This window comes from Scyliorhinus torazame, chromosome 18 (genome assembly GCF_047496885.1).
Source record: "Scyliorhinus torazame isolate Kashiwa2021f chromosome 18, sScyTor2.1, whole genome shotgun sequence".
NCBI lineage: Eukaryota > Metazoa > Chordata > Chondrichthyes > Carcharhiniformes > Scyliorhinidae > Scyliorhinus > Scyliorhinus torazame.
Window position 1 is genome coordinate 50,913,356 of NC_092724.1, and position 21,642 is coordinate 50,934,997.

General features: G+C 49.0%; 1 protein-coding gene across 4 annotated transcripts in view; it reads right to left on the reverse strand.

Annotated features, from left to right (window-relative positions):
• The window catches only part of shdb (Src homology 2 domain containing transforming protein D, b), a 348,493-nt gene that overhangs the window by 101,141 nt on the left and 225,710 nt on the right, over positions 1–21,642 (reverse strand). For 2 of the 4 annotated variants that reach the window (XM_072482747.1, XM_072482744.1), the window contains exons 5-6: positions 10,505–10,582; positions 744–921 (exon numbers count right to left, since the gene is read on the reverse strand). In XM_072482747.1, the coding sequence (XP_072338848.1) occupies positions 744–921; positions 10,505–10,582 (256 nt within the window). The remainder of the gene's footprint in view (positions 1–743; positions 922–10,504; positions 10,583–21,642) is intronic. The other 2 variants (XM_072482746.1, XM_072482745.1) reach the window with 1 other exon arrangement.

A 21,642-nucleotide genomic window follows, 5' to 3' on the forward strand; every position in this document is an offset into this window, starting at 1 on the left:
AACGTGAAAGTAATGGCCCCCTGTGATCAGATAGCATGCCATGACTCAATGATTTGGCTATATATGGGTGCAGTGCCAGAGCGTGCCAGGCAGCAATGAAACTGTACATCAATAAAAGTCAAGTGCCTTCAGGGAAAGAACAGTGAGATTTCTGCGAGTAGCACGGTCTTGTGCATGCATAGCTTTACAACATTCAAAGTAATGTTTTGATGTGATCACTCATACTAAAAGGGGATTATTGTCTGATCCAAGGGGAAAGGAGATTAAAGTATAATGCAAAAAGGATTTGCTATGACAGCTTCATTACTGCAAGAGTCACATTCACATTAACAGGTACAGGATCTTCTTAAAGTGAAAGAGGCATGGCTCATTAAATAGACGCAGGCTACACAACACACAAACAGACTATACTGACCACCCCACCATGTTGATGTTTATGATCCACACAAGCAGCAACCCCCCGCCCCCCACATCCTGCCACCCCATCCATTCAACTTAATTGAACCCAATCAGCATAGTTTTTGATTCCTATCTTCCTCTTAAACTTAACTTGCTTCTCACTAAAGACAACCATTATACTCCCTGCGGTAGAAAGTTTCAACCTGACCACTGTCTAGGCAAAGATGCTTCTCATCAGTTTTTGGATTTTGGATTTATTAGTGACAATCTTAGACTTATGACCCCCTGCCGTAAGCCTGGGCTAGTAGGCCAGAAACCGATAGACTGAATGGTTTCATACTCACACTTGTTTCTCTAAGGGTAGAGCAGGGTCCACCCTCTCGGGCAGTGAGGAGCTGTGCTCTGGAGTCTGTGGCTTGGTGTATTTCGACCCTGCAGCCAATGGGCTGAGCTGTTTCTGTTGCCTCAGTCGGTCTTTGGCCGAAGGAGATGACCGGTCCCAATCGCAGCCATCAAACTGAACTGTAAAAAACACACAGAGCAGCGTGTTAAGCATAGAAACATAGAGGAGTGGCCTTTCGGCCCACATTGCCTGTGCTGGCTCTTTGAAAGAGTTGTTGAATTAATCCCACTCCTCCACTTTTCCTTTTTGGATTGATATCTTTGGAAAGTTACTATTGAATGAGCTTCGATCAACCTTTAAGGCAAGACAAATTGTTCCTGTTCACTTCTGGTTAGGTTTAAAAAAAAAAAAGATTTTAAGTACCAATTCATTTTTTCCAATTAAGGGGCAATTTAGCGTGGCCAATCCATCTACCCTGCACATCTTTGGGTTGTGGGGGCAAAACCCCCACAAACACGGGTAGGATGTGCAACTCCACACGGACAGTAACCCAGGGCCAGGACCGAACCTGGGACCTCGGTGTCATGAGGCAGCAGTGCTAACCACTGCATCACCGTGCTGCCCTGTACCCTGCTTAGGTTTACTTGTCTTGAATTTTCTCTTCACCATCTCTCCTCAAATAACACATCCCAGCTCCTCTGTCTCTCCACATAAGTGAAGTCACTCATCCCTGGTATGTATGATTCCAGCAAATCTACTTCGATCCCATTCCAAGGCCTTATTATCTGAGTTTCCACTCAGCGAGCTCCCTGGTTTCAGACACGGGGGAGGCTCGACACCTTGCCAAGGGAGAGGGAAGTAGCATGTTTTAAACGGCCCTCTTTGCTCGCCTGCATGGAAGATGCAACTTGTCTCCCAAGAGCATTCATGGTGCGGAGGTAGGTAAAGATGGCATTGAATCCCAGCTCTGTCAGGATCCCACAACTGGGCAGGGTGTGAACGAAACCTCAGATGGAACAGCCAGTCAGCTACCTGAGGTCAATGTAGATCATGTCCGACCTCGGGATCATGTAACACCTCTGGCTCAAGAAAAATGAAGAATTGGGTGGAAGAGCACTAGGGCCTATTCTTATTGAGAGTTCACAATTAGGACTTTCCCTAATGAAGGGTCTGTAAACTCTCTTGATTGCTCTCCACAGATACTACCTGATCTGCCGAGTGTTTCTAGCTCTTTATAATTTTGAGCAAAGGTTTTTACCCAATCGAGTTTTTAAAAAAAATTTAGAGTACCCAATTATATTTTTTTCCCAAATTTAGGGGCAATTTAGTGTAGCCAATCCACCTAACCTGCACATCTTTAGGTTGTGGGGGTGAAACCCACGCAAACATGGGGAGAATGTGCAAACTCCACATGGACAGTGACCCAGGGCCGGGATTCGAACCCGGGTCCTCACCGCCGCAGTCCCAGTGCTATCCACTGCACCACGTGCCGCCCCTATACACATTCGAGTTTCATTAATTTCACAGCTTTCGATTGCCAGACCTTCAGTTTTGGTTATTTTAATTGTTGTTTCCCAGGGCTGCCCAGCAGGGAGTGAACACTCGGTGCCAGCTAAGGCCTGCTATTGATGGTTCTCTTGAAAAGGAATTTGGAATGTATGTGCTACCTTCAGCAGCTAACCGGAGCTCATTAAAAGTGGATGACGTATGCAGCAGGTAGCGTCATTGGACCGGTTTCCATTTTGAGTCAAGGTGGTTACATTTGCACATCAGTGTCAGTGCACGGTGGCATGCTGCTGCTACTGAATTACTTCTTTCAGTGTCAGGAGATGGCTTTGAAGGTGAAGAGATGTTCAAAAATTCTTGACCTGCTGAACTGAGCAAAATCTAAGGGGACCAAATGACAGCCATTTACAGTCCCTGCAGCCAATTGACCTTGAGGTGAATGTAAAGAGAGTGGGGCGTATAATTCCTACTCATTCTCTCCCTAAATATCTCCTTTTGAAGATAACTTATTCCACCTTTAAACACCTCACCTTTGCTTACCTGCTATTGCTCCAAACTTATCTATTCTCGGTCAGTGCGCTGCCCCCATGAAGTATTTCGGGCCATTTTTTATCACATTAAAGGTTCTCTACAAACACAATCTATTGTTATTATGTGAATTGATTTTTGTTTTCAAAAACCCAAAGACACAAAAACCAAACATCGTAAAATGTTCACTTGTTCTTTGTCACTGGCCTCTATCTCCATAAAGGCTGAGTTGTTATGTGTGGCAGTTTTCTTTCAATTCTTTCATGGGTTGTGGGCATCGTTGGCAAGACCAGCATTTGCTGCCCATAATTGCCCTTGAACTGAGTGACTTGTTGGGCAGCTAAGACTCCAACCACATTGGCCTGAGTCTGGAGTCACATGTAGTCCAAACCAGGCGAAGACGGCAGATTTCCCTCCCTAAAGGACATTAGTGAACCAGATGTTTTTTTTTAATGACAATTGATGATAGTTTCATAGTTGCCGATACTGAAGCTAGCTTTTAATTCCAGATTTTTAAAAAAATTCATTGAATTTACATCTGGCCAGCTTCCATGGTATGGATTTAACCATGTCCCCAGAGAATTAGCTTCATTCTTTAGATTGCTAGTCCAGTGATGTTACCACTACGCCATCATCTCCCCATTTGCAAGTCTGAAACACTGTAACCATTTGGAGAGGATAAGGGTGTTGTGTTATGCAATTTGGAATAACACAAGCTGCCACTTGATGCAGTTTTGAGTAAAAGATGCTCCAGACTTCGAAGTGAGTTCAATGTGTTTTATTGAACTATTAGCACAGTTCTCAATGAGTTCGACTCTCTGTTAACCTAAATGTAGCAACTCAGTCTAACTGAACCTGCCTTGCTCTAAGCCACGTGCTGGGGTGTGATGCTGAGGATGCACCCTGTCTCACTCTGTAGATGTTGGTCTGTGGAAAGAGGCAGGGTGTGAGTGCCTCATCCCTTTTATAGTGAGATACAACCCCTGAGTGTCCTGACTGCTCATTGGTCGTGTCCTATTCTATGTATTCATTAGCTGCATGTTTGCATATCATGACATCTCCCCTTTTTTTTGTGTTTCGTTGGCGTATGTGAATGTATTTACATGTGAATGAGTCTGTCTAACGTGACTGACGGAGGACAACAGAACAGAGCAAACAAAACAAACGTTCACAAGTCCAGTCTCTGAGGCTTGCATCTGATCCTGGTCGACCGACGGAGAGGTGGCGGAGTGGGCAATGACGCCTTGACAGGCGGGATGGAAGCCTGACTGGTGGCCTCGTGGTGCGAGGTATCAGGAGGTGGCAATTCAACATATGGAAATGGAGGAGACAGTGGTTGCGGGCAGGCAACTTTGTGCAGTGCCCGTCAATTCCTTCGCATGATGGAGCCATCAGCCATACGTACAACATAAGAGCAGGGCACGGCCTGTCAAACAACGACAGCCGGGGCAGACCACCCACCATCCGATATCTTGATCCTGACAGTGTCTGCTGGGGATAGCACGGCCAGATTGGTGGCATGGGCATCATAGCCCTGCTTTTGACGGTCTCTGAGCTGCTGCATCGTCTGCAGCACCGGGAGGTGATCCAGGTTGGGCATGTGTATGGCTGGAAGCATCATCCGCAGGTTCCTGTTCATCAGGAGTTGAGCCGGCGACACCAGTGGACAATGGAGTCATCCTGTACGTGAGCAGTGCAAGGTGCATGTCGGAAGCAGAGTCCGCGGCCTTGCAGATGAGCTGTTTCACAATGTGCACCCCTTTCTCGATTTTCCCATTGGACTGTGGATAGTGTGGGCTGGAGGTGACATGCTAGAAATTGTATGACCTGGCAAACGTGGACCGTTCTTGACTGTTAAAGCACGGGCCATTGTCGCTCATGACGGTGATTGGGATGCCATGCCTTGAGAACGTCTCCTTACAGGCTTTGATGACGGTCCGAGAGGTGAGGTCCGGGAGCTTCAGCACCTCAGGGCAATTCGAGAAATAGTCGATGATCAATACATAGTCGCGGCCTTTCGCATGAAAGAGGTCGATGCGAACCTTGGACCACGGAGAGGTCACTGTGTCATGCTGTTGGAGCGTCTCTGCGCTGGCTGGAACCGCTGACAGATAGCACAGTTCAGGACCATGTTCGTGATGTCCTGGCTGATGCCGGGCCAGTAGACAGCTTGCTGGGCTCTGCGTCTGCACTTCTCGACGCCCAGGTGTCCCTCATGAATCTGGTGCAGCACCAAGCTCCGGAGACTGAGCGGAATGACAATCCTATCCAGCTTGAGGAGGATACCATTATTCACCGTCAGGTCATCCTTCAAATTGTAAAATTGTGGGCACTGCCCTTTCTGCCAGCCATTGGTGAGGTTGTGGATGACGTGCTGCAAGAGGGGGTCTTTGGCTGACTCATCACGGATGAGAACTACCTTCTCATCTGTCGCCGGGAGAGTGCTAGCACACAGCTGCACCTGCGATTCGATGTGCTGGATGATCTCCAGCGGCTCACTGGGCGAGGTGGCGGAGCGGGACAATGCATCAGTGATGATGAGCTCCTTGCCAGGTGTGTACACCAAGTTGAAGTCATACCTCTTAAGTTTAAGCAGGATTCTCTGCAACCGAGGCGTCATGTCGTTCAGGTCCTTGTTGATGATGTGGACCAGAGGCCTTTGATCCATCTCGACAGTGAATGTCGGCAGGCCGTAGACATAATCATGAAATTTGAGGATGCCGGTGAGAAGACCCAAGCATTCCTTCTCAATCTGAGCATATCTGGTTTCATCGCCCTTGATGCGTAGGCTACTGGTGCCCAGGATGACGTGTTATCTCGTTGAAGCAACACCGCACCGATGCCATCCTGACTCGCATCAGTGGATGTCTTTGTCTCCCAGTCCGGGTCGAAGAATGCCAGGACTGGTGCAGTGGTGAGCTTGGCTTTCTGCTCCAGCCACTCTGTCTGGTGTGCCGCCTTCCACTCAAAGGCAGTTGACTTTTTCACCAGGTTGCGTAGGTCCGTGGTGTGTGTGGCCATGTTTGGAATGAACTTGCCCAGAAAATTGACCACACCCAAGAAGCACAGCACTGCCTTTTTGTCCTCAGGGACCTTCATCGCCTCGATGGCATTGATTCTGTCTGTGTCCGGGCGCACACCATGCTGTGAGATCTGGTCGCCTAGGAACTCGAGCGTCGAAGTGCCAAAACAACATTTGGACCTGTTTAACTTTAGGCCGTTGGCATGCACACGGCGGAATACCTGCTGGAGACGGGACACATGTTCTTCAGGGGTCGTGGACCATATGATGATGTCGTCCACGTACACCCAAACCCCTTCAATGCCTTCCATCATCTGCTCCATGACGCGATGGAATATCTCCAATGCCGAGATGATGCCAAATGGCATGTGATTGTAGCAGCATCTGCCAAAAGGCGTATTGAAGGTGCAGAGCCTTCTGCTGGACTCTTCCAGCTGGATTTGCCAAAATCCCTGTGATGCATCCAATTTGGTGAAGAAGCGCGTGTGCCATCTCACTCATGAGTTTCTCCCACTTCGGGATGCGGTGGTGTTCCCGCATGATATTTTTATTGAGATCCCTGGGATCAATGCAGATGTACAGATCCCCGAAGGCTTCTTTACGCACACCATCGAGCTGACCCAGTCAGTCAGTTCGGTGACCTTGGATATGATGCTTTTTTGCTGAAGATCCTTGAACTGTGCCTTCAGGCGCTCTCTCAGTGGAGCAGGGACACGTCGTGGTGCGTGGACCACTGGCTTGGCATCAGGTCGTAGCAGAATCTTGTATTGATACGGCAGCGTGCCCATCCCGTTGAACACATCTGGATACTGGGTGAGGATGTCGTCGATGCCGGCCTGAAGATCCACATGAGAGGATTTTGTGGTGTAAACCCGTTGAATGAGGTTCAGCTGCTTGCAGGTGTGCGCACCTAGTAGGGATGCCCTGACGGCTTTACAATTCAAAGCGTAACCGTGCTTGTGTGTGTCGGATGGATACGTGCAGATGGCAGGATCCCAGTGCCGTGATGGCATTCCCGTTGTAATCCAGGAGCTTGCAGGCAGCTGGAATAACCGTGGGGGGCTTCTTAATGCGTCTGAAGTCTGCCTGTGAGAGGAGGCTGGCAGAGGCACATGTGTCCAGATTGAACTGGATGGGGCAGTGGTTGACCTTCATCACTGCTCGCCATTTGTCCTCGGAATCCACAGCTAGGATTGATTGGACTTACGCTGTATCTGGTGTGGCATATTCGCATGTTGTAATAATGCCCACACGGTAGGCGTTGTCCAGACATTCATCATCTGCATCCGTTGCACTGCCGGGATCAGAATCCTGTCTGTGTTGTTGAACACTCCGGATGCGCCGTCGTTGGGATTGGGAGCGCTGGCTCCTGACTGGTAATGCAGTTCTGCACAGAGCTGCATAGTGGCCTGGCTTCCTGCAGTTTAAGCAGCGCCTGCCTCCTGCAGGGCAGTGTTTATTTAAATGGGCAGTGCCACAGTTCGAACACGTCATGATGTCGGCGTCCTGACGCTCCGTGCGTCGTTGCACATGCACAGTGCGGTTCTCAGACGTCTGCACTGGCGCAGTGCGGGTTTCGGCCGCTTCCTTATCCCGTTCGCATCGCGCATGCGTCGGGCTCCTGGCAGAGCGCGCAAAATGGCCGCTTTCGTCAAAGTTGAGGCACTGCATCCGGGAGATGGCCTGCACACTCTACGCCTCGTGGGAGGCTAGTCTATCATTTTCTGCCGTTTTGTACTGGGAATAGCGATTTTCAGCTTGCTCATGCACTGTGCATGTTTCAATCGCGACTGTCAGGGTCATATGCTTGATCTTCAGTAACTGCTGTCTCAGAGGATCAGAGTGAACTCCAAAAACGATTTGGTCTCTGATCATGGAGTCAGGGATATCACCGAAGTTGCAGGATTGCGCTAGCAGTCTACAGTTAGTTAAATATGAGGTGAAGGATTCGTCTTTACCTTGCAATTGCTCTTGAATATGTAGCGCTCGAAGATTTTGTTGGTGTCCACCTCACAGTGGCTGTCAAACTTGTCCAGGATGGTCTGAAACTTTGTCTTGTCCTGGTCTTCGGCAAAGTGAAAGGAGTTGAATCAAAGCATGATCACCCGCTGTGGTGAGGAAAAGAGCTGAGGAAAAGAGCTATCTTCCGTGCGTTAGACATACCATTGAGGTCTGATGCTTCGACGTAAAGCTGAAATTTCTGCTTGAATGTCCGCCAGTTGGCACTGAGATTTCCGAAGGTCCTGAGCTGGTGAGGAGCCGGAATCTTTTCCATTGTGCTGGTATACATTCGCTGGTCGTCACGGATCTTGCGGAGTTGAACTAACTAGATTGAACAGACTCCTGGTATCATGTTGTGTTATGTTATTTGGAATAACACAAGCTGCCACTTGATGCAATTTTGAGTAAAAGATGCTCCAGACTTTGAAGTGAGTTCAATGTGTTTTATTGAACTATTAGCACAGTTCTCAATGAGTTTGACTCTCTGCTAATCAAAAGTAGTAACTCAGTTCAACTGAACCAGCCTTGCTCTAAGCCATGTGCTGGGGTGTGATGCTGAGGATACACCCTGTCTCACTCTGTAGATGTTGGTCTGTGGAAAGAGGCGGGGTGTGAGTGCCTCATCCCTTTTATAGTGAGACACCACCCCTGAGTGTCCTGACTGCTCATTGGTCGTGTCCTATTCTATGTGTTCATTCGATGCATGTTTGCATATCATGACAAAGGGAGTGCTAGATGGGACAGAATAGAGAGAGCTTTACTTTATAACAAGTGGTGCTGTAATTAATACACGAGTAGCTAATGAGGCAGTGTAGAAGAAAGTTTATTTTGTAAACAAAAAGCTCTGCTGTACCTGATCTCAAGAGTCCTTGCTGGGATTTTGAAAAGCGACTGTGCTTGACATCTAATGTGCACTTCAGATTGTTTAATTTTGCTGCCTTTTTGAAATTAATTTCCCCTTGGGATGGTTTCCTACATCAAAGATACTATATAAATGCGGTAAGTTGTTGTTTTCTTCTCTCATGATGCTGCCATGTAGGTAAGTACCAGTTACATTCCAGAGAGTGTTGACAGTCTACTAGATCATGGGGGGCATTACAGCTAAGCCTTAACACACCCACATACGCCACAGGTAGGGCCTGTGGATTAGGTCAAGAGTGGGAGCCTTGGTAAGTGTTTCCTTAGCTCGGTGGTAATGTTATTCCAACCCCTCCCCAAACCACCCCACCCTTACACAATGGCCGGTATTGAATTTAAGAAACCTTCTGGTCGCTACTGCTCAGCTACTCATTAATTTAACAAGCTGAGTCACCAAGGCCACGATGTTGCTGAGAATATATTGAAGAGTATCCCCTGCCTCGCACTGACTTCCCTCACACTAACAAGCAGACAGAATGTTATAAAGGAGGCCCAGAAAACAAAACCTCATAACAAGCATGATCCATGAAGCTTAAAACCATGTCCATTTATCTCAGTATCTGGTCCCACTTTCATTTTGAGTTCAATTTATTTTGTGTGGACTATTCTTCTTTCAACAACTTTAGATTTGTCACAGAAAAATTATCCGAGCCCCTAGGTGAAGAAGAAGGACAAGCCGAGGAGGAATGAAGACAAGGCCTGATGGACGGCCATGCAACCAATGCAACATTATCGGTACAAGTTGCCATTATGTAATGTCAGCTCTACACTTTGTAACTGAGAAGAAGCATTTCCAAGAATAAATATGGTGCTTTTGTTTTCTCAAGAAAAACATTCCTCAGTGTCTTCTTGCTGGGTCACTTTCGCAAATTCCTCGAGAATCAAAAAAAAAAGTTTTTTTAAAAAGCTCCCAAAACACGTCCCCCTTGGTAGCAGTAGCAGTGTTAAACTTAGTTGTTCTGTTCATCTGCTGTGCGTTCCAAGTCCTCAAAGCTCTATTGCAGCTCTGTGATGTCAACTGGGTCATCAGCTGAGGCCCCTGAACTCAATGCTGGCTCAGCTCTTCCACAGGAGTGCCAGCGATAGCTTGTAGGCAGAAGACATGAATGGACGGATGCTTGAGGTGCACTTCCCTGTGTGTAGCATCCAATTAAGGATGTGAAAAATATATATTGAGCACAGGAGTCAGAAAACGCCCAAGGGGATAGATACCTCTCGGCATCTCTCTTGAGCACAGCTCAGGTTCTGGACCTCAGCCTCCGCAGACAGAAAAACAGGATGAAAATACAGGAAGCAGCAAAACTTTACAATGACAATTAAAACTGAAAAATGTAATTTCATAATGGCTGTACTGATATTCAAATAGTCTATTATCTTGATAGTTTACCTCAAGAAATAAAGTTTGTCAAAAGACATGTATTATGTTGACTTTGATAAATAGAAGAAGCCATTTTTATTCTTATGTCAGCCATTTTGATGTCACAATTCAAATGGGTTGAGTGAAAGGAAAACAGGTGGAATTCTCCCTTTATTTCAACTAAGGGAAAAATCTACCCATGATTTCTGAAGCATATTTTAAAATTTTATATTTAAATAAAATTAACTGATATAAATTGTACTACGCATATATAATATACAAATGCATATATATATGTATATATCCCAGGAACAAGCAATTCACTGTGGAAAGGTATGGGTATAGGGCAAAGGATGATGGGGTGTGAGGCAAATCCATGCAGGCAGGCTTGTGCAGAGTGGGAGGTGGGAAAAGCAAAGCAAGCAATCACCTTCATCGCTCACTGAGTCACCGTCTAGCTGTCCCACAGGAGGGGGCCAAGGGAGCTCTTTAATTTCCTTAATCTCTACTGCAATGATGATCATGGACAGGTTGAAGGGGAAAAAAAGAGGGAGAAAAGGTAGGAGAAAAAGGACAGAAAGAGCTGAGAAAGGTCAAATGAAGACGGCATATCTCTCTGCTCATTGCTGATTTTTAAAATTAGCCCAGTACCCACTCTATCCATCAAAATGACAAGCAGAGAAGATGGCATCTTTCAATCACCACCCCGCACCACATCTGCCCACCGCTTCAGTCCTAGCCCATACTAATTGGATAATGTTCCCAAACCTTTTGTAAATATATTTGGTTAAAGATTTCCAAAAACCCATGCTCTTTATCGATAATCCATTCCAACCAATGTGGATGTGAATCAAACTAGCACTTCCAGGTCACAGGGAACAGGAAACTACATGATGATGATATGAAGTTCTACCAATTCCATTTGACCTTCAGAGCATTAATTAATCTTATTCCAAATATGCTACCCTCATCCTCAGTCGGCTGAAAGCAAAACACATTCATTGACAGGACATCTAAGGCTGTGGAATTAAACTGCACTCAGCCTTTTATCCACCTGAAAACATTTATGCTTTTAGATCAAAAGTTGAATGTGTCGCACATTCCTCTTGTAGGGAATGGCTCAAGAGAGTGTTGGAGTAAGGTCAAGAAAGAAAGAGAGCAAAAAAGGTGAGGAAGGGAGCTGATGCAAAGGGGTTGAAGGAAGCTCATTAGAGCAGAAGAGTGCAAATATTTTTGGGAGGGTGTCATGCAAGTGAATAAAGGTAGGTCAAGCAGCTTCTTAAAAAATATATTCTTTTGTGGGATATGGGCATTGCTGGCCAGGCCAGCATCCATGATGCATAATTGTCAATAGCTTGGGGCCTGACTTTTGCCTCAGGTTCAGAAAATGGGAATTGAGCACTTTCCCGACTGCTGAAACCCAGGCCCTGCTGCCAATCCCATTTGTGCCCCATTCTCTCGGAGAGGAACGTGGCCATGATTATCCTGCAGTTTATGATTCCTGATTGGCTGAGGCTTCAGGTTGGGGCCCAGAGGAGGTCAGGTGAGGAAGCGGGTGCCACAGGGTAAGGATTGGCAGTTAACGGAACCCTTCACAATGACGTCCCTGGAAATGACCCTGAGATAACCAGAAGAAGAACTCTGACTGTTGCACCATTGATGGAACTGAGTGGCCAAAGCACATTGTCCGTGTGTGAGTTGGCCCATTAACTGCATTCCCTTAGTGTAACCACAAGCTACGGCTGAGTCCAATGTTCCATGACAATGTTGTCAATGTACGTCTACCTCTGAGTACCCTGCCGCACCATGGGCTGGATTCTCCCAATTCTGGGGCTACGTCCTCACGCTGGCGTGGGAACGGTTCGCCAGAGAAAATGGCTGAAAACAGCCACCAATTCCCCGTTTTGCTGGGTGCTAGCATCAAGGTAGCGTAAAGCACCCGGCTCTAGCTGCCGAAACGGCCGGGAGAATTGCCGGATCCATGGCTGCACATGCGCACGGCGGCGGCCCAACAGTGCCCCCAGCCCCTGATAAAGTCCCCCCCTGCCCACTGAATCGGCCCTCCACTGACCGTGGCTTACTGCCTCGTTCTAATATGCAGATTTGCTAAAAAGTGATCCTGCTTAGTGTGGGCTGGATTCCCCTTGCAACGTTTCATGTGATTACGTTGAATCTCACGAGGCTTTGCGAGCTGGGTAGATCCTGGGAGCGGGGTCTCCTGGCTTTTACCAGCCACACTGTGCAACAACTAGATGCTTTTCTGGCGCAGCATGGCTGGAGAATCCCACCCCAAGGCACCCCCTCCTCGTCATTATTGTTGGCATCTGGGCTTCAGTGTCCCCCCCCAAACACTGCCGGCATGGCCATGTGCCAACCTAGCAGAGCCAACCTGGCAGTGCCAACTCGATGCCAGAGCACTGCCTAGCAAATGATTCACCAACTATACACACTCTGAGCTCCCGGCATGGTCATCACGACTGGTTTCGATTTTTGGAAACCAGCAGTAATTCCCACTGGCGTGACATCACGTTCGCTGGGGGGTGTTGAACATTTGACATCCCTGGAAGCAACGGCGTTAAGCTGTTCAAGCATATTTAATTGAATTTAACTTTATGATAACCAGGGTCATGTCCACACTGAGCGAGAACCTGACTATGTCAGCGGGGAGGGCCCAGGATCATCATGTCTGAATTCTTGCCGACACAAATCCCAATATGTCCCTCTCACGAGAGTTAGCGGCCATAACGGGATTTGCGCCTGCGGCGAACTTTTGGCATCTGGGCTTCTTTTACAAGCCCTTGGCTACTTTTTCTTGGCTACAAATTCTTGGCTACTTTTACAACACCTGACTTCCCCTAACTATGGAATCTCCTCTAACAACTGCATTGCTAGACTTTGCTGTTGCATCCTGCGCAGTCCTTTGCCCAATGGTGCTATGGTCTGGACTGGGTGATTACGGATGGGCAACAAATGTTGGCATTGCCCACAATACCCACAGCCCATGAAAAGATAACAAATAAACTCCCAGCACGCTCCAATATGGAGTGCCCATTTGAGAGTGGCACAAGCCCCAAAGACACCTGTCAATTCAAGCTCATACTATGGGCACTCACCTACCGTTCTGAACTCTTCCAGCCTGTGGGCTGACCACCTCCTGAAACATCTGACCCACAAAGTACTCGTGCTCTGCGGAGATGTCATCTGTCCCTCAAACCCAGAAATCCTGAGCTTGGGCGGATGCAACCGGAGACATTTCCTACACTTGGAGCCCCTCCCCAAGACACAGGCAATGAATCCTGAAGTTCCAAAATGGTGCAAGAATAGCGCATAGCTCTTTGTGATGTCTCTGCAGTCGACTCGGAGTGAGACGAGCCCTCTGTTTATTTAAGCTATAAGAGCCGCTCATATGGATTGTGTTTCAAACTGTCAACAAGCTGGATGACTTGAGGGAAAAAGTAACGGCGCTGCCTATTCATCATGAAACCCATCTTGAGTTGGGCAAGAAGACATACCAAAGCACATTTGCAAACAAACATACTCAAACAAATAAATGCCTGCATGTGTGTATGTACAGTTGTGCCCAAGCTCACAGATTGACGCAAACACATGCAGGCCACTTATTGTTATTCAATCCCAATATTCTCAATTTAATTTTGTGAAATCAATATATTTACAGAATGCTCAGAAGAGACTGAGCTGATTAATTAGTTGAGGTCGCGATTCAATCTGTCCTCATGCCTTCAAGCTGATATGCGCTTGGTTGAAAAACTTACAGAACACTTTTAATCAATCACCTTTCTGTTCTTTACTCACCACTGTTGACAGCAAGCGAGATCAGGTCTAATCTCTTCACGGAGGTTAAAATGCTTTCTACACACACACAACCACCTTCCCCACACATTAAAATTGTCATGATTCAGACCAGATAAGATTCAATTCTACTTCGACACAATTGGCAGAATTTAATGCCCCCCCCCCCCCCCGCACCCTCCTCCCCACAAGAGATGAGCTCAGAGATTAGGTTGGAAGCGGGGGTGCGGATGTTGTGTGATTAGGCAGGAGGGTGTGGGGTAGAGGCCCCGCTGCCCTCCTGCCTTCCTCCGATTAAGTCCGTCCGGGGTGTGCAGGTTTGCAGGTGGCCTTTTGCACTTGGAGGCCAATTAATTTTAATTTACCATTGGAGCACAAATGGTTTCTTCACGGATGTCCATTGAACCACATCTTTCAGCGAATTATTGATCATCTGTACACAGATGCTTTGTATCGGGATATAATTTTAAAAAAGGAATTGAGAGTACCCGATTATTTTTTTTCTCCAATTAAGGGGCAATTTAGTGTGGCCAATCCACCTAACCTACACATCTTTGGGTTGTGGGGGCTGAAACCCACGCAGACATGGGGAGAATATGCAAACTCCACACGGACAGTAAACCAGCGCCGGGATTTGAACCCGGGTCCTCAGCGCTGTAGTCCCAGTGCTATCCACTGCGCCACCGTGCTGTCCCTTATCGGGATATGATAAACCAGGGGCTGGATTCTCCACTGGCAGGATTCTCCATTGCACCGGCCTTTCCGACGGAAATAATACTTGCTTTCGAGAACAGATTTGGCTCCTGTTAAAACCTCTGCAGACTCTGGCTGGATGTCTTCAAAACGCTGTTTCAACTGGTTTGTTTCAGCTTCCCCCTCACTCTTGACTCTGGTCAATTTCACCTCCGGCTCCTAAAAGCTTTCTGGTGTTGCAAAACAAGGGGTGGGATTCTCCGACCCCCCGCCGGGCCGGAGAATCCCGCCCCGCCGCCAGTTTTTCGGCAGGAGCGGGAATCGTGTCGCGCCGGTTGAGGGCCGTTGGCAGTGGCCCCCCGGCGATTCTCCGCTCCGCGATGGGCTGAGAGGCCGCCCCTTTTCGGCTTGTCTCACCGGCATAAATCAAACGGGACCTGGCATATGGCCCCATGGGGGGCCTCCACGGTGGCCTGGCCCGCGATCGGAGCCCACCGATCTGCGGGCGGGCCTGTGCCGTGGGGGCACTCTTTCCCTCCGCGCCTTCCACTGTAACGGTCCGCCATGGCCGGCACAGAGAAGAACCGCCCTGCGCATGCGCTGGGATGACGCCAGTACACGCTGGCGCTCCCGCGCATGCGCCAACTCACGCCGGCCAGCAGAGGCCCGCCGGCGCCGGTTGGCGCGGTGCCAAGCCCTTCCGCGCCGGTTGGCGCGGTGCCAAACCCACCAGCGATGGCCTAGCTCCTGAAGGTGCGGAGGATTCCGCAACTTCCGGGCGGCTCGACGCCGGAGTGGTTCACGCCACTCCTCAGCGCCGGTACGGCCCGCCCTGCCGGTTAAGGGAGAATCCCGCCCAAGATCCTTTGAAAATGACTACTGCGGTTAAACATACTCTAATTCAGTGTTCTTCAAACTTCTTTTCCGGGGACCCATTTTTACCAACCGGCCAACCTTCGGGACCCAACCCGGCTGACCTTCGCGACCCACGCCGGCCGATCTTTGTGACCCACACCGGCTGACCTTCGTGACCCACGCCGGCTGACCTTCGCGACCCACACCGGCTGACCTGAGTGACCCACCATTTTCTATTACCTTGTTTGCTGCTGATAAAAATGGAGGAAATGGTTTTGGGTCCCTTTGGCCCTCGTACACGCTCCTCCCACGGAACCTGGTGGATGAAGGTGAAGCCGTCCGGTGTCGGAAAGTATGGAATCTCCATCTGTCCAAAGTTCTGCATTTTTTTCCTTAAAATTTTATTGAATTAAAACCCCCCCTGAACTTGTAAAAAAATAAAAAGTAAAATGAATAAAATAAATGAAAAAAAAATTAAATTAATAAAATAAATGAATAAAATCCCCCCGAACTTAAAAAAAAAAATGAATAAAATAAATGAAAAAAAAAAAAATTAAATGAATAAAATAAATGAATAAAATGAATAAAAAAAAACCCAAACTTGTAAAAAAAGCTGCGACCATTTAAAAAAATGGCGGCCACACTGTGCATGCGTGTCGATGATCGGCATGTGCACTGCGGCCAAATTTTTTTTACATTTTCGCGGCCATTTTAAAGGCTGCTTGCAGCCGGCGTTATTGAAAGCCGGATGCTGTGCGGGGATTTGCGCGATTGGGAGCGCCGCGAAGGACGGCTCCCCGACCCTCCCGACACCTGCCCGCGACCCACGAGTTTGAAGAACACTGCTCTAATCCCCAGGTTTTTAACCCTTAGATTGCGAAATGTTTATAATCTAATATATTTTAAATCTTGCATTCGTCACAACATAGGAACAGGATGAGGTCATTCAGTCCCGCAAGGCTGTTCTGACACTGAATCACCTCAACTCCATTTATCCACTTGGGCTCCACATTCCTTGATACTGTTACCTATCAGAAACCTCTCACTGCCAGTCTTGATATCTTCTGCAGCCTTGTATGTAAGGGACCGAATTCCAGGTTTTCGCTACCCACTGTGCGAACCTTCGCTTGCTGACCTACAATAGGTCCCTGCCTCAATTATAAAATTCTCACCTGTTCTCAAATCCCTCCGTTGCCTCGTTGCTCCCCATCTCTGAAGTCTCCTCCAGCCCTACAACCCTCTGAGATTACTGCACTCCTCTAATGCCAACCTCCTGAACATCTGCAAGTTTGATTGTTTCTCGGTTGATGGCCATGCCATCAGATACCTGGGCCCAAGCTCTGGAATTTCCTTACTAAACTTCTCTACCTTTCATTTCTCCTTTAAGATGCTCCTTTAAACCTACCCATTTGAACATACAATTCGCCAGCTGCCCTAATATTGTCTTATGTGCTTTGGTGCCTAATATGGTAAAGACCCAATATAAGTAGATGTTACTGTTGTTGAATGGCCTAGCTCAGACCGGTTCCCCCATTTTCAATTCTCGCACTAAATGGAATTTGTTTGTTCATATTTCCCACCACACCACCTCTCCCAACCACTACCCCTTTTTTATTGCTTGCTCCAAACTGGCTTTTTAATCTAATCTGTTGGGGGGGTGGGGAGGTCCGGTAGTTTAGTTGGCTGGACGGCTGGTTTGTGATGCAAAGTGATGCCAACATCATAGGTTCAATTCCGTACCGGTTGAGATTGCCATGAAGGCCCCACCTTCTCAACCTTGCTCCTCGCCTGAGGTGTGGTGACCCTCAGGTTAAACCATCACCCGGCAGATCTCTCTCTCTCTCTTAATGGGTGGAACAGTGGCTAGCACTACTGCTGCCTCATAGCTCCAGGGCCCTGGGTTCAATTCCGGCCTCGGGTGATTGTGTGGAGTTTGCACTTTCTCCCTGTGTCTGCGTGGGTTTCCTCCGGGTGCTCCGGTTTCCTCCCACAGTCCAAAGATGTGCAGGTTAGGCGGATTGGCCATGCTAAATTGCCCCTTAGTGTCCAAAAGGTTAGGTGGGGTTACTAGGTTACGGGGATAGGGTGGAGGCTTGGGCTTATGCAGGGTGGTCTTTCCAAGGGCCGGTGCAAACTCGATGGGCCAAATGGCCCCCTTCTGCACTGCAATTCTATGACTCTATTAAAGGGGAGAGCAGCGTATGGGAGAGCAGCCTATGGTTCTCTGGGAATGGGGTGGCTTTCATGTGGGGTGGATGCTTGAACACGGAAGAAGCCTGATGTAAAAAGCTTCAGTATCGTAAGCAGTAAGACAAGGTTACACAACTGGGAATCTTAGGGATGAATTTAATGGGGCCTGCTGGAAGAGGCAAGACTGCAGGTGGGCCCAGATAATCACACATGAGGCCACGTGTCTGACTTCTGGTGGAGGGGGAGTTGTCCCACGTTTAGTGAGGGTTGGGGAAGGCCTGTCTTGGGAAACCTATCCGTTGGAGCTGGGAAGGCAATTAGTCTCTTCAATGAGTCTCTTAAAACCAATTGTTCCTGAGCAAACTGGGATTTAATGTGGCTCAGGGGTTTCACTGAACTCACATGGGCCTCCTACGTCTCGTCTTGGGGAGGGGGGGGGGGCGGGGGGGGGGGGGGTAATGTGGGCTGGATGCTGGAGGGTGTTTTTTGCCTGGTGATGGTTGCAGGGAAAAGGGTCGGTTGGGGGGGGGGGGGGGCAAGCGGGGGTGATGGGGGCTGGGGTGGGCAACCAGGCACTCAATGCCTTTGATTGAGGGTCTCCCTCTCTCCCCGGGGCTGACAAGCAGCTCACATAGGTTTACCTGCATGCTGCACGGTGGCATGTCCGTCTGCAGCTGGGTTGGCCATGGTCCTTCCCACTCAGACCATAATTTTGATGGGGGCGGGGTGGAGGTAGGGTTCGGGTACCCCACTTTCCCACCTCTAATCTCACTCCCAGCGAGACCACAAGGGTTAAAAGAGCCTGAGAGGAGATTAGGGCAAAACAAGAAGTAGCCATTTGATGGCATCAGCCTTAAACTTCAGAGATCTGCCGAAGATTGAGGATGTGGAGAAGCCGGCGTTGGACTGGGGTGAGCACAGTACGAAGTCTTACAACACCAGGTTAAAGTCCAACAGGTTTGTTTCGATGTCACTAGCTTTCGGAGCGCTGCTCCTTCCTCAGGTGAAAAGATTGAGGAGACAGCCCAATGTGTTTCAGTTCTGCACTGAGGATAACGTAGTAAATTCAAATTATTTTCCCTGAGAAGTAACAGTTTTTTTTCTTCTTTTTAAAAATAAAATTAGAGTACCCAATTCACTTTTTCCAATTAAGAGACTATTTAGCGTGGCCAATCCACCTAGCCTAGACATCTTTGGGTTGTGGGGGCGAAACCCACGCAAACACGGGAGAATATGCAAACTTCACACAGACAGCGACCCAAAGCCGGGATCGAACCTGGGACCTCGGCGCTGTGAGGCAACAGGGCTAATCCATTGTGCCACCGTGTTGCCCCTGAGAAGTAACAGGTTTTTAAAATTGATCATAGGGCCTCCTTTTATAGGTTCAAAGCTAAGAAAGAAGGTACTTGCATTTAAATAACACTTTATTATGTCAAATCAAGTCTGCTTGAATGCAACGGGTGGGGGGGAGGGGAGTGAGGGAACAATAGGGGGGAGACTTTTTGGTGCCGGGGCGGGGGCCACCAGGCTAGCTAGGTGAGCTAGCTCACGGAAGCGCAGGGGGTGTGTGCATATGTTTAGTTTATTATATGGGTTAGGTTTCAGAGTAGTGTTGCTAGCGGGGTAGTTGTTCTGCTGACGAGGGAGGGACTTTGGTGGAGGGACAGAGAGGAGGTCGGTGGCGGGGGCCACCGGGGGACGGGCCGGAGGAGGTGCGGCGCATGGGCCGGAGGCAGGCCCAAGAAAGGGGATGGCTGATCGGCGGAGGGGGGGGGGGTGCACTTTGCCCCCCAACTAGGCTGATCGTCTGGAATGTACGAGGGCTAAATGGGCCGGTCAAGAGGGCACATGTGTTCGCGCACCTGAGGGGACTGAAGGCGGACGTGGTAATGCTGCAGGAGACGCACCTTAGGGTAGTGAACCAGGTTAGATTGAGGAACAGCTGGGTCAGTCAGGTTTTCCACTCGGGCTGGATACAAAGACTAGAGAGGTGCCGATCTTGATTAATAAGCGGGTGATATTTGAGGTGGGCAGAATAGTTTCGGATGTGGGGGGGTTGATATATAATGGTTAGTGGTAAGCTGGAGGGGAGGAAGGTAGTGCTGGTTAATGTATATGCTCCAAATTGGGATGACGTGGAATTTATAAAGAGGATGTTGGGGAAGATACCGGACCTGGACTCGCACAAGCTGATCATGGGAGGGGACCTTAATACAGTTATTGATCCTGGCCTGGATCGGTCATGTTCAAAAGCGGGCAGGGTGCCAGCAATGGCAAAGGAGCTGAAAAGGTTCATGGAGCAGATGGGGGGGGGTGGGGAGGGGGATCCATGGAGATTTATGCAGCCGAGGGGGAAGGAGTTCTCCTTCTACTCCCACGTGCATAAGGTATACTCTCAGACCAATTTCTTTGTCTTGGGTAGGGCCTTGCTGGCAGGGGTGGTGGACATGGGGTACTCGGCGATCACAATCTCAGACCATGCTCCACACTGGGTTGACCTGCAGGTTAGTACTAATAGCAATCAGCGCCCGCAATGGAGGTTAGAAGTAGGGCTGTTGGCGGACGAAGCGGTGTGCGAGAGGCTGGGAAAATGCATACAAAATTACCTGCAGGTAAATGATATGGGGGACCTCTCAGCAGCGGTGGTCTGGGAAGCGCTGAAGGCAGTAGTGAGAGGAGAGCTGATCTCGATCCAGGCTCACAGGGACAGGACGGATAGGGCAGAGATGGACCGACTGGTGAAAGAGATTTTACAAGTCGACAGGAGTTACGCGGAGGCTCCAGAGATAGGGCTGTTAAGGGAACGGCGGAGGCTACAGGCGGAGTTCGGCTTGTTAACCACAGGGAGGGCAGTGGAACAGCTCAGAAAGGCGAGGGGGGTGATTTACGAGCATGGTGAGAAGGCCAGCAGGATGCTTGCTCAGCAGCTCAGAAAGAGGGAGGCAGCTAGAGAAATAGGGAAAGTTATTGACGGGGATGGAAACTTAGTTGGGGACTCGGCAGGGTTGAGTAGGGCATTTCGGGATTTTTACAGCAGGTTGTACAGGTTGGAACCCCTTGCGGGGCCAGAGGGGATGAGGCATTTCCTGGAGGGGCTGACCTTCCCGAAGGTGGACCGGAAGCTGGTAGAAGGGCTGGGGGCCCCAATCAGGTTGGAAGAGATAGTGGAGGGCTTGAAGGCCATGCAGTCGGGTAAGGCCCCGGGACCGGACGGGTACCTAGCGGAGTTCTATAAAACGTTCTCCGGGATATTGGGACCGGTGCTGATGAAGGTGTTCAATGAGGCAAGGGAATCTGCCTCAGACGATGTCACAGGCCACGATTTTGCTTATCCTGAAACGGGACAAGAACCTGGAGCTGTGTGGGTCATATAGGCTGATTTCCCTGTTGAACGTAGACAACAAACTGCTGGCCAAAATTTTGTCCTCCAGGATTGAGGATTAATTACTGAACATCATTGTGGAGGATCACACGGGGTTTGTTAAGAGCAGGCAGCTGGTGGCCAATGTAAGAAGGCTGTTAAACGTGATCATGATGGCCCCGGAAAGTAGGGAGGTGGAGGTAGTGGTCGCGATGGATGCGGAAAAAGCTTTTGACTGGGTTGAGTGGGATTATTTATGGGAGGTTCTGCGGCAGTTCGGATTTGGGAGGGGCTTTATTGACTGGGTCAGGTTGTTGTTCCAGGCTCCTGTGGCAAGTGTACGGACGAACAGGACGACTTCGGACTATTTTAGTCTGCAGCGGAGGACGAGACAAGGATGCCCCTCTCCCCACTGCTGTTTGCGCTGGCTATGGAGCCGCTGGCAATTGCTCTGAGAGCCTCAAGGGGTTGGTCCGGAGGAGGGGGAAGCACAGTGTCTTGCTGTATGCGGACAACCTGCTTCTGTATGTTTCAGATCCAATTGAGATGATGGAAGAAATCATGGGAATTTTAGGGGAATTCGGCCGGTTTTCCGGGTATAAGCTTAATATGGGAAAGAGCGAGATGTTTGCGGTCCAGGCGAGGGGTCAGAAGAGGCG